Here is a 12,898-nt window from a genome sequence, read left to right on the forward strand (position 1 = left end):
CTGTTGTAAATAATTAACTTTGTTCATCCAGTAATTATTCTTTATATGTCCTGACGATTAATCAATGGTAAAAATGCTTAAAATATACAATACAACCACTTTTGGTAGTATCACAGACACTTTTAATTTAAAAGCCCGCAATAAATTGCTGCAATTTTCATTTTTACAAAATATATTAAGCACATTATTTCAATATATTATTTAAATGAATCTTAACCTATGTAGCTTTGTAATAATAATTAAACATCTGGAAACATCACGTAGACACATAACACATAACATTCACTGTCTTGCCATAATGTAAGCATTGCAAGTGGTTGCATTTTATAAAGTATGAGCCAGCAGTTTTATAATACAAGATAATTGGGGATCTTACAAACATATGTAATGAAGACAAGTTATGGTGGCACAAAAGACAAACAAGGAGAACGCTATGGCTCTGGTTAGGTGTCTCAAAGCATGTGAATTCCCTAACCATTACGTCTAGGATTCAGATTATTAGACTCTTATATTACATTACATAAACTTCCTGAGGACACTTTACAGCTGCTCTTTCAACAAAGATATTTCTCATTGACAAAACAATGCTCACTGGAAATTTTCCACCACAGTAGAGTGAGCATTAACATGATTGTAACCGACGTTAAATGTCTTTGAATAAGGAGGTTTGAACGGTTAGGGTTAAGTGATGCTTTAAGCAGCATAGACTCACCTACGTAAAGCTAACAGAGGATCAGGGCTTATGCCGTATAAGAAGCAAATACAAAAGATTTAGCTGAATGATCCTTTCTTAAGAGGAAAATCTGAAAAAAAAATGAGCAGGCTGTTTTGCTTCAGATATCAATGAGGTCATCGCCGCTTTCATCACTTTCCACTGTCAGCTGGCGAGTCCACCACTTCTTGACTTCAGACCCCGAGGAGGCCTCATCACTCACAGGGTTCATCTTAAACAGCATGGACTTCACACTCGTGCGCCCTGCGGGACAAACACAGTTAACCAGCCACGCGAACAAGTCAATGTGCAGAATACTAAATATGTGGAAAAATAAACAATAAACATGTCTTTGTTCTTTTTCAAATCCATTCAAAGAAACATGGGAAGAAAGCATAGTATAATTAGCATGCTAACATCCTTTAGCAACACTTAGCATGACATGTTGCTATACAGCTCAAAAGCAGTACTTTTGTAAATGTAAGAGCATGTGTAATAGTGTGAGTGTTTGGTGTTGACCTGCAGGAAGTCGCCACTGTCCCAGCTTCCTCTGGGGCCGGTCGGCGGAGTCCTGTCGATATCCGCTGCGGTCCGACAGGGTGGGGCTCAGTAAGGTCTGCAGGCCGCTGATCTGCTGGGTCAGTCATTACAAATCATTTCATTAGAATGAAGACTCCGAGACACACAGACTCTGAAGAACAGACACTGGTAGGGCTACCTCTGGCTGAGTGGGATTGTCTTGGTTATGGGCGTTGGTGTCCTCGCTGGGGATGGTGGTCTCAATGCTGGGAGGGTTGAGCAGACGCCGGAGGTCCTGCTGTTGGCTCTCTCTCAGACTGAGAATGATGCTACATGACTGCTGCTGCTTCTGAAGGAGGACGGTGTATATGTAAATATTATAGAATACAAAATGTTTTCATCAGTATATTTGATTAAACATTATATTTTTAAAAAATCAGGAAGTTAATGTCACATTGTCAAGTTGACATAAATATTGCATAAATTCCCACCTGACAGTTCAAGACCCACAGCCAAAAAGAAAACAAAAAAGTACAATATGGATTTATTTCCACATATTAAAGTGACCTTAGATTTGGGCCATGTTGAAATGAAGTGTAAATATAGTCACTGTCAAACAGCTGATCTGTTTTCAGTTTATTGATGTAAATATCAGTGAAGTGTCAGGAGTGTGTTTGTATGAACTCACAGCTCGTATGCGCTTGAGGCACTTCTTTAACCACATGCGGATGGTTTGTTTGGCCACCTCCTCCTCTATAGTGTATTCAAGCTGCTCTCGCGCCAACAGCTCCTCCAGCTGAAGACTCTTCCGGATATCAACTGAGCGGTACGACAGCATGCTGAAACACACACCATCAATGAGTTCCTATGAGCTGCTGAACAAGCTTAGTGGCCAATATGAACAACACTAATGATGGATTGACCCTTTCAGGGTTTGTTCTTTATAGACTAGGGAAAAGTAGAGTTTTGATTGTAACTCTTCTATATCAAAACAGGACATTTTGGTTTGTCGTGATATGAATCTTTTTGTTAGTGTGCTGTAGTGAATACTAATACTCCTTTCTAACCTCAGCACATCATGGAAGGTGACATCTCCTCCGTTGTGCAGACGCTCCATCTCATAACACATGTGTTTGAAGAGAAGCTTATCTTTGTCCAGGTCAACTTCCAGACGACCTCTCAGCAGACGGAGCAGAAACTTCACCCGAGAGGTCGGTATCACTCCCTGTTTTCAAAAAACTTAAATAAATACTGGTATATATAATGGCAAAAGGGTTTAGAAAAATGTCAAACTATCACTGTACTATAGCTAGTGAGCTGCCTACCTAGAGGGCATTTTAAAGCCCATTATTTTTATTAAATTCTAAGGAAGCATCATATTGTTTCCTTAGCAGAGCAGAGCAGGCAATCCTAGAATGAAATCTGATAAACTATGAATGGTGAAGAAGTCAATAGAAATATATATATATTAAAGCATTAAATATTAGTTTAAATAAAAAAATGTCAGTTTAAAAAATCTTCATATGCACGTTTTTTTTTTTTTTTTGCATTTTTGGATTGTAGTAATTTGTTGGAAAATTTTGATAAAGAAATTTGTGCACACAACTTGGATACGCTAAAACAGGTGAATATGTCAGCTTCAGAGTGACCAAAAATGATCCAGGAGTAACAATATGTAATTTTTTGTTTGGCTGAAATATCAAGAGGTGGTTCATTGCCGAAGAACTTAACTATTTTACTATTACTTCTTTTACTGATGAAAATGAGAGATGAAATGAAAAGATGTTGTTGCCTATGTAGAGTGTTCTTAATCAGCTTTGTGAGGTTTGTGCTGTCTTAGAAGGCTAGCAGGCATCAAGGAAGCTCGCTAGATTTTGGAGCAGAGCTCATGTGTCTAATTAGGGACAAATTCCTTCCTGTTCTCAGCTGTTACAGTCTTATGGCCTCAAGTGTTTCTAGCTGATCCCAGCACCGCTGGTTGATTCATTAAGGCCAGAAAATGACTGGTGTGCCTCATTTAACTCAAATATACACAAGCAGATATTACTGATCCTGTGGGAGGAGGTCAAATCTGCACGCACTTCCCTCTGCTGCTCTCAATAAGGCTGTTTCCACCTAATGAAGATGACAGCTCTACTCCTCTCGCTATCTGTGACAGGCAGTAATAACCTCCAATTACTCTGGAGGTGAGAATGTCGATGCGTGTGATTCATTCATTTGTGGCTTCAGAGCCGGTTGCGGAGAGCACACGCGGGTATTAACTCAAAATCATCCCCGCTGACAGCTGCTGATCACAGGCATGTTGCCTCCTCCTCCTCACCTCCCGCTTGTCATCCACCATGTTCCAAATGATCTGGAAGTGACGCAGGTCATTGTAGCTTAGCAACTGGTCTTCCTCGGTGGAGTAGAACAAAGAGAAATTCTCCACAATGATGGCTGAGGGGGAAATAAAGTCATTATGGTTGGGATAGCTTTCAGCTACGCTCTCAGAGCACAAGTAAGAGACGGAAAACAGACTCTTAACAAGTGTGCAAGTGCTACACGAATGATTGGCTGATGCGTTGCATTACATGGTCCTGTTGTACATACCTGACATGTGTTCTTGAATTGCTGTGGTTGTAATAAACTTCAAGGGAGCAACAGAGTTACCATCGAATGCCATTGTCAGGTTTTAAATGTTTGGCAACGCTGGGAATGCAACCAGCTAACACACTGAATGACATTTCAGAAATTTCAGAGCATAAAATTGAGCAGTGTGTGAGTTACACACTTATGGTGTACTGTAGAGAGTGTTGTAGGCTTAAACCTGCTGAAAAAGACCAACTAGGACCATCAAGATCATGCTGGTCGAAAACTAGTTAGTGCAGGTCAGGGTTATTATAGTTAATTTGAACTAAAACCATTTTAAGAAAGAAAGAAAAAATGTTGTTACTTGTTAATGGATTCTATTTACACTAAGTGAAAATAGCAGTATTTGTAGCGATATGCTATTTACACAGTCAAATAGCTAATGATTCTATTTATACCATGTTAAAATTACAGGATTCTCTGCTATTTATACTACTTAATGCAAATAATGGCAATTATCTGCGCCTCAGTAATGTATTTCATTATAAAACAATATGCAGTAATAAAGTATTGAGTGTAAATTATAATTTTAATTGAAATTATTAAACAGATGCCACTTTTCTGGGACAATAAACCCTATCTACACCTACCTTAACTGATACTTTTGTCAACGTTTTTTTTTTTTTATTCCCTTAATTTTTACTAAAATACATGCCTTTCCGATGTGATATGAGATTTAAAAAGGGAATAAAGTTTTGTAAAAACTTAGCCAGGTTCAAAAAGACTGTGACACATGCTATATCATATATTCCACGGAAGATGACGTCTACCAAAAAATAACTCAAAATAACTAAAACTAAAACTGAAATAAAAATGAATAAAAACTATAAATACATATTTACAAACAACAAAATTAAACTACTATTAGGGCTGCACGATAAATCACATGCAATATTTATTATTATTATATATTTTAAATGTAATGGCAAATCGATGCTATCGATCATTCTTAGGTGTATAAACTGCTATAAACTTCTACTCCATCAATACTGCATCCTGTTTGGTACATCGATTATAATTGGAGCAAGGCATTCTCAAATCAATTCTGATTGGTGCACAACCCAACTTGCTAAATGAGCAGCCAACACACCACAACATATGCTGATGACTAGAAAGTGTGCACATCTCTACAGTGCATAAACCAAGAGAAATAGAGACAGAGACTGAACTGGCTTTGACCCAAAGTGGTTCAAACAAAGCCTCATTCATATTCAGCAGTGACCAGTGCTGAGCTACACCACTCTGTTCAGACAAAAATAGAGATAATAAACATGGAAGGACGTCAGGAAGAATAATGGGCAGGGATATTGTATTTTATGAGCTAGTTTGGCTAGCTTCTAAAGGAAATTAAATGCCACCCCAGGAGATGGAACAGGATATTGTGTCGGCAGTCAGGGGAAAGAGGTGCTTACCTACGAGCAGGTTGAGCATGATGTAAGCGATGATGACATAGAAAGAGCAAAAGTAAATAAGGGCGCCAGCATAGTTGCCGCAGTCCGTTTCCCAGTAGCGATGTTTGTCCGGAGTGCAGAATGGTGGCTGCACCTGGGAAACGAGGCCGATGAACAAACATAATCAACACATGGGGCTCACAGCTGATGTGTTTCTGTTTAAAGAAATCATTCAGAAGCATGTCGAATGAAACCAGATGCTGTACAGTTATATTTGCAATTCGATCTGATTCATTTAAAGTGAATTGTTTACAGTTTCTTTAATGATTTTCACAGCGAGCAAGCATGCTTGCGGGCAAAACGGGTCTGCCATCCAATCTCTTACCATGCAGTCATGCATGATCTTATTCCAGTCTTCACCTGTGACTATTCGAAACAGTACGGTGATGGCTTTACCCGCAGTGGAGAAGTTTGCGTGCCTGTCGGCGAGAGAGGAAAAAGTAACAGCTCACGCAGAGTCACTTCCTCTCATGCTGTCAGCTGTACCTGGAAATTGATTCTCTCAAATATATGTAGGGCATTCGAGCAAATCGTTTAGACAACACCAATTATATCAGCGCCGTGGGTAGTAGTATGTGTGTTACAAATCTGACACAGTCCAATCACTCCCTCCATGTGTCACAAGACGGCTTACCTGTTAATGTTCTCGCCGTATTTGACAGTGCCGAAGAGGACGACACCGGCGAAAGCGTAGCATAGCAACAACAAGAACATGCCCACGATAATAAAGAAACTCTTGTACATGCTGACGACCACAGTTAGCAGAAGCATCTTTAACGTCACCTGTAAATACAACACAGCTTGGTAGTGGAGGAAAATGCACTGTAATTTTCATGACTTTGCACATATTTTGTGTATATATATAAGCATACTTACATGCTTCCCACATATGGTGAAAAACCTGAATACTATCACACATGTGCCCATCATGTATGTGTAAGCATTCTGAAGAAAAATAAATGTTTATTTACAGTATAAAGCACATTTCAATCAACAAAACAAAAGTTAAAAACAAAAATTAAAACTATGAATATTACTTTTAAACAATGGCGCGGGAATGGGGGTGCTGCGGGGGCAATACAAGTGATGTGCCGGCACCGTATTACATTGTCTGCTAATATATTTGCTTGTTTATTAAATACAGGCAATGGGTTGATAAAATATTGATCAAAATTAAGATACAATTTATACAAAACGAAAATCTTTTAAACATCAGTCTTTCTACAAAACAAAACTCAATAAAGTGGTCAAAATCATGTCTTACCCACTCCATGTCTCATAGGCTATTGCGCATGATGTATCATATCTTTCTCATGCTGCATGCTCACTTTCATAATAAACATTGATTAAATAAATAAAAAAAATTACATTAGCCTATAATATTTAAACAAATATGAAACCAAATATGTTTTCTTTAATGGCTACAACACATAGCCTAAACAGTACAGAGATTTTTTATTTTTTTTATTTCACATATTTTCCAACCCAGCCCTCAGCCCCCCCCCGCATGAAACAGCTTCCAGCGTGGCAGCTTTTAAATGATAACAACTGTACCTTTTGTGAATCTGACATTAAAACAACAGATCACTTGTTTTTTGACTGTTCAAACAGGAGTTCCTTTTGATCTGACATGTATTGTCGGCTGAAAATTTTGTCTAAGAGTTTTTGTCTTTGGTCTTAGAGTTCACTAGAAATTACATAATCTTTGGTATAATAATTGATGATGACATTTATCAGAAGACCCGGATATTTAAGCAGTTGTTTCAGTACATTATTTTATGTTAATCTCATTTTATATTAAGCCAAAAAAGGTACAAAACCCTTGAAAATGCATGACATTTAAGTGTGTACCTGTAAAGCAAAGTGCAAAATGATCCATATGACTCCCAGGGATGTGACGAGTAGGTCATATCTGTTTCTCCTGCTCTGCCAGTATCCAGCTGGTGACATAGCTATCAGCTTCATAGTCACCTGCGGAAGAGCAAATGTAATTATGTCGTGACCGTACAATACTTACAAAAGACCTCATGAACTCTGGGGCCTCTGGTGAATTTTAAAACTTTTTTTTGTGGGTGGAAATAAATCTTGCTTGGGCTGACAAACGGAGTTGCAAATATATAGCCTACTTACCTCCAGAACAAAAATGAATGTGAAAACCACAGACATTGTTGCCAAAGGAAAAGTAACAGGGTGAAGTTCATCCCACTGTAACACATCCACAAAATGTTATTTATCATTTTAGTAGAGAAATAAAGTAAAACTTTTTGCTGTAACCCTCCTCACCTTAACAGACAGGAGCACAGACTGCGCTAACACCAGCACTGCAATACCTCGCTTGAAAAAAGGATGCTGGGTAATGTCATACATTTTTGCACGGAATCCACCGTTTTCTGCAAATTGAAGAGAATAAATTTCAGCATTGAAAGAAGAGAAAATTAGTTCTTTTCTGAATGATCCGGTGCTGTGGTTATAAAACAAAGACCTGGTTAAAATTCCCTGACCTTCACAATAATCTCTACGCTCTCCTTTATTATTAGTTAAAAGACTGGCATAGAGAAAATCATCTCAACTGTTCATTCTATGAACTTGGTAAGAGCTTTACCCATGGCATTGCTTAGAGATCCGCTACATCATCGTTTTGCTGTCTTTTAGCTTAAGGTCATGAGGTCTGAGTGGCATTCATCATACACCATAATCACAAGTTCATTTCAACAGCCACAAAGCGACAGACAGATTATTTGAAGCTGGTATCAATGGAGTTGGAGTGCTGACTGAGGTATTGATTTTTCTGTTATTCCACGAGGCAGAAAGCACTTAATCTGACAGGAAGCACTAAGGAAGCTCCGCCTACTGCCGCCCACAGCTCTCTATAGCTATCTCTCGATTTAGTTCTTATAGGGCATGTAAAGAATATTATTGTTGCAATGTTATTTAAGTATTTATATTCTATTTTATATTCTAAATTTATATTCTATTATTGTTTTAGAGCTTATATAATTTTAGAGCTTAATTTCAATTTATTTCACTTAGTTGCCAAGGCAAATTTATTTTTATTTTTGTAAGGTTTATTTTTTCATATAACAATTATATGTTATTTAAGCTTTGTTTAAATTATTTCAATTCATTTTTTTATGGTTTTACTCTTTTTGGTTTTAATTTTTGTTTTTTGTTTTTTTATTGGTTAATCAAAAATCATACATTTCTTAGAAAAATATTTAGCACACCACTCCTGGCTAACTAATTAACTAACTAACTAATTAAATAATTACGGGAAAAAAATAGTTAAATAGTAGTAGTACAGTAGTTTTGAGAATTCTCTGCCCGGTTAAATTTATGGATGTTAATTATACTTGATAGTGGTAGAAGAAAAAAGAAAGGAAGTAAACCATTATTCAAATTTGATCTCTCTTTGAGGGAAATTTTAATTAGAATGGTTGCGTTACCCCATAAAATGCATTTTGTTTTGTTTGAACAAAATTTGATTTGAGTTATCAGTACTGGAGGAAGAGCACACTGCTTCCATGCTGATAGCGAAAGCCATTGGTTCAGCCCATTGTTCACAAAGGCAGCACAGATGAACAATTCTATTGTAATTTACAGAGAACTGCTGCATGTTGTTAAAAAGATAATTGAACAACTCAGATGTACTTAATGACTGAAAAAGAATAGAAAAGTACCAAAAATGTGTCCATTTCTGCCTTTGGAGTTTGGTTCAAAACATATCAATAAAATATGCAAACTTGTCAGTAGATTGGAGCATTATTTTGTGTCTAATTGCCACATAAAATATGCCTGGATAATTGCCTACTATGATAATTGTGTTTATTCTTTCCTGCTGTTATGAAACATGTCTTTGAAGTGTCTGTTTCCAGGCGAGCCAACGGCAGTCTAACATAAAAACATAACGAGCCACCGCCGTCACCGCAGAACCTGCGATGCCAAATCAATCAGTCATTCAATCTTTGTGAGACAGAGAATCACTCTTCTCTCTTTGGCTCCGAGGTGCTCACAGAGCCCAAAGTCATTCATGCTACAGGCAGCTATAACTTCTGACTCAAAAGTGAAGTGGTTATTATCAAGTGTGTGATTGCCTTGGGGGTGTACCCACCGCTGAAAGCTTAAATTTAGTTTGTTCTCTACTACAGCAGATGAGAGCTGATTAAATGCTTCAGGAACCACATGCAAAGCATGGATGGCTCATTAGCCAGGAGAGGAAGAGTAGAAGATGGAGGGAGGGATAGAGAGAAAGAAAGAGATGGGAGACTGAGAGGCTGCTGCTGAATAATACACTTGCTGCTCTGGTGACGTTTATCTGTGCACCAACATGTCACTTTTTTGTGGCTGTTTGACCATTTTGGAGGATTCAAATTCATTTTGAAATAAGACTTTATTCTTAATAATCTTTAGATGTCTTTGATAAAGAAAATATGAGTATTATAGCTTTGAATCAAACAAACTGATGTAGTTTATACTTCAGTGTATTTAAAATTAGGGCTGGGCAGGTTAACACATTATTATTGCATTAACGCATTAATTGATTAACGCCTATAATTATTTTATTGTGCGTTAACGCGTTATTTTATTATTATGAAAGTCCATTGCTCACTGGCTCTGAATAAACATACTTACAAATCATGGGTCACAGGAGGGGATGCTTTCGATCAAATTATTTAAGCTAAGCATCAGCATTCACAAACCACTGAAAAGAATGCAACAAGCTTGTAATCACCACTTCATAGATGGGAAAACGTATGTTTCCGATAGCACGTGAAGACAGCAGAGTGCTTGCTTAGCACAGTGGAGTGCATTGTTTTATTAACTTGTGGTTTATTATTTTGAGTCGTATGATGTGGTAACACATGGCCTTCTAACAATATATTGCTTTTTCTACTAATAAATATTCATGCAACCATGCAGCATGTATCAGATCTGCGCTCCGGGGCGGTTAGCCCTCACTCATCTATATATAACTGAACCGCATTCTTTCCCACCTCTTCCAGCCGAGCCATGGACAATGGGACTGCTAAACTGAGCGATCACACTAGTCAAACGAACCAGGCTGTGGGGGTTAAGTTTGCCTAGTGTGAGCACACCCTAATTATTCTCCCGCATCCCGCAAACATAAGTCTCCACCAGTCCATCAAGTCTTGTCCCGTGCCGCACTAATAAAAAAATATCACTACTGTACACTGTTTCTCTTGATACTTTTAAATACTCAAACACATGACGGTGCACAAACTACAACAGATGCATAAATTGACATTGTATTTCTATAGACCTCAAGAGAGCACTTACCTGGACGTGGGGGGAGGTGGAGGGGCTGAGCAATCTTCAGTCGACTTTTCAAATCTTCCCATCTCCTCTGATCCACGGTCAAAAGAGCAGTGCCCTAAACAAAAACATCCAACACATCTGTTCAGGGTTCAGCCAATAAACTTACCGTAGCTACTAATCAACTAACAGTAAGAAAAAATCCATACCTTATTTTCATTAAAGTTGGCTATGACAACACCAACAAAAAGAGTGAGCCCAATCATACAGCCCAAGAACACAAAGACGTGGATGTAGATGCCATGAATCTGTTTTAAGAGACAATCAAAGGTCCTTAACAGTGCAGTCATGATCAATCATTTCAGTATACAGTTTAGTATCTTAAAAAAAGTAACTTACTGGTCCTACTCTGTGTATGATGACGTCTCTCACCTCCACCCAGCCCTTCAGTGACAGTACTTCAAACAGCGCCAGCATGGCATTGCCCACATTATCAAAATTAAAGTTTCGCGGGTTTGCCCTAAAAAGAGCATTTCAAGAGATATTTGTCATTTTTATTTCCGTCTATCTTGGAATATTAAGCATGTTTTAATTTTTTTTTATTTTCCATTGTGATTTCCATGAGCATGTTTACTTTCTCCTTGCTCCCCAATGCTCCCCCAAATAAATCGAAGACAGAAAAATAATTAAATATTTAAAATATAGAGTACATGTGTAAAGTATAATTGTAAGCATACAATGTATTTGCTGATGTATTTGTAGTATGTAATGGTCATGAAAATAATACCACAATGGAAAAAAAATATCTAAAAAGATATGTCAATTGTATTTTATATTATTGAAATATGAACCAGACATTAATTGTTATAATCACATTTAAAGCGATGACATGAAACCAAGAACATTCAGAAAGCATTTTTTGAATGTGACTTCTAAATACTTTTCTCAACTCATCTTTTGAGTTATAAAGTACCACTATTCTTAAAACATAAAAAAAAAACAAGAAAAAAAAAGGGGGAAAGAAATATTCAGCTGTTCCCTTCTTATAGTCTCAGGCATAAAATGTACCAAAAATGTTATGGTGTCTATCTGCCTGTCTCTCTCTGTGTGTGTGTGTGTCTGTGTGTGTGTGCGTGCGTGCGTGTGTGTGTGACTGGACTTTAGACACTGCTCTATGGGCTAAACACGAACACAATACCAAAAGGATAAAACGCCTTGCTCTTTTCCTGTTACCACGCAAAGCGCACAAAGATAAAAGAGCAACAACCTTTCTCTCTCTCTCTCTCTGTTATTCAGCATTAGCAGAAACCTTGCTTGCTCTAGAGCAGCTATGGACCAATGTGTGTCTTTTGCTGGTCTCACAAATAATTTGCCATTTTGTTGCCACATCTCTAGAGCAATAACAGACTCATTGGTGTGTGGGTGTATGCTTGTGTTGTTTGTGTTTATGCCTGAGGGAAGGATATATCAGCCCCCTGCTCTGTGCCTACGACAACTGCACTCCAACACTGACTACTGCTTATGGGGAAAATACATATAAAAGACGATGAAAATGTGGTGCTGTTTTTCTGATGAGAGCATTTATCATACTGGTTTGTGCTGTCACCGATGAGATGTTACTACAGGGATTTCTCAAAAAGACCTCAACACTGAAGATGTGACAGGTTCAGTTTGTGTTGGATTATTCAGTGCTTTTAAATGCAACTTAATTCTATTCATTTGTTAAAGTAAAAAATAGATATTGCATTTTATATTGCATTATAGTTCAATAAATTTGAACATTTGAAAAACAAACAAAAAACTATAGAGAACATTCTTTTCCATTTCATACCAAACTCTTGGCACCCAGAAACCTGGTTTCTTCTCACCCGGCCTGAGCTTTAAATTCAGGTTCTTTGAAATGCTCACATTGATTCTAAAGATGCCATGGCAGTCCTCCTGAAAAAGTCAACAAAGCACAAAATTGAACTGAAGTACAGAAGATCCTTCACCCCGAACTTAGTTAGAAAAGTTGTAAGAATTGCATTGTACCTTATCGGAGATGTGGGGATCATTACATTTGGCAAGTTTTCCAGCAAAGAGTTGCACCCCGAAGGTTGCAAACACCAGCATTAGTGTCAGAAGAAGAATAGAGACCTGTTTGGGAAATCGATAATCCGGTCTAAAGCAAAATGGTTTTCCCATAAAATATGGTCAGCGCATTACTCTCATATACAGTAACCCTATAACCCAAGGGGAGCAAAGCTTTAATAAAGAAGGTCTGTAAATAGTTAATGCCTTGCATTTAACTACTGCAATGAAGAGAGTATGAAACATT

The 12,898-nt window shown here is 37.7% G+C and overlaps 1 protein-coding gene across 4 annotated transcripts in view; it reads right to left on the reverse strand.

Annotated features, from left to right (window-relative positions):
- Positions 1-99: 99 nt before the first annotated feature.
- LOC127965555 (sodium leak channel NALCN-like) overlaps positions 100-12,898 on the reverse strand; it is an 86,418-nt gene continuing 73,619 nt past the window's right edge. For 2 of the 4 annotated variants that reach the window (XM_052566383.1, XM_052566380.1), the window contains 18 exons: positions 12,613-12,717; positions 12,413-12,519; positions 10,981-11,101; positions 10,791-10,889; positions 10,606-10,699; positions 7,594-7,700; positions 7,441-7,515; positions 7,162-7,281; positions 6,187-6,255; positions 5,945-6,093; positions 5,636-5,729; positions 5,272-5,404; positions 3,552-3,667; positions 2,299-2,456; positions 1,920-2,070; positions 1,431-1,580; positions 1,232-1,346; positions 100-976 (listed from right to left, as the gene is read on the reverse strand). In XM_052566383.1, coding sequence (XP_052422343.1) covers positions 834-976; positions 1,232-1,346; positions 1,431-1,580; positions 1,920-2,070; positions 2,299-2,456; positions 3,552-3,667; positions 5,272-5,404; positions 5,636-5,729; positions 5,945-6,093; positions 6,187-6,255; positions 7,162-7,281; positions 7,441-7,515; positions 7,594-7,700; positions 10,606-10,699; positions 10,791-10,889; positions 10,981-11,101; positions 12,413-12,519; positions 12,613-12,717 — 2,106 coding nt within the window. In that variant the 3' untranslated portion in view covers positions 100-833. The remainder of the gene's footprint in view (positions 977-1,231; positions 1,347-1,430; positions 1,581-1,919; positions 2,071-2,298; positions 2,457-3,551; positions 3,668-5,271; positions 5,405-5,635; positions 5,730-5,944; positions 6,094-6,186; positions 6,256-7,161; positions 7,282-7,440; positions 7,516-7,593; positions 7,701-10,605; positions 10,700-10,790; positions 10,890-10,980; positions 11,102-12,412; positions 12,520-12,612; positions 12,718-12,898) is intronic. The other 2 variants (XM_052566382.1, XM_052566381.1) reach the window with 2 other exon arrangements.

This window comes from Carassius gibelio, chromosome B9 (genome assembly GCF_023724105.1).
Source record: "Carassius gibelio isolate Cgi1373 ecotype wild population from Czech Republic chromosome B9, carGib1.2-hapl.c, whole genome shotgun sequence".
Taxonomy (NCBI): Eukaryota; Metazoa; Chordata; class Actinopteri; order Cypriniformes; family Cyprinidae; genus Carassius; species Carassius gibelio.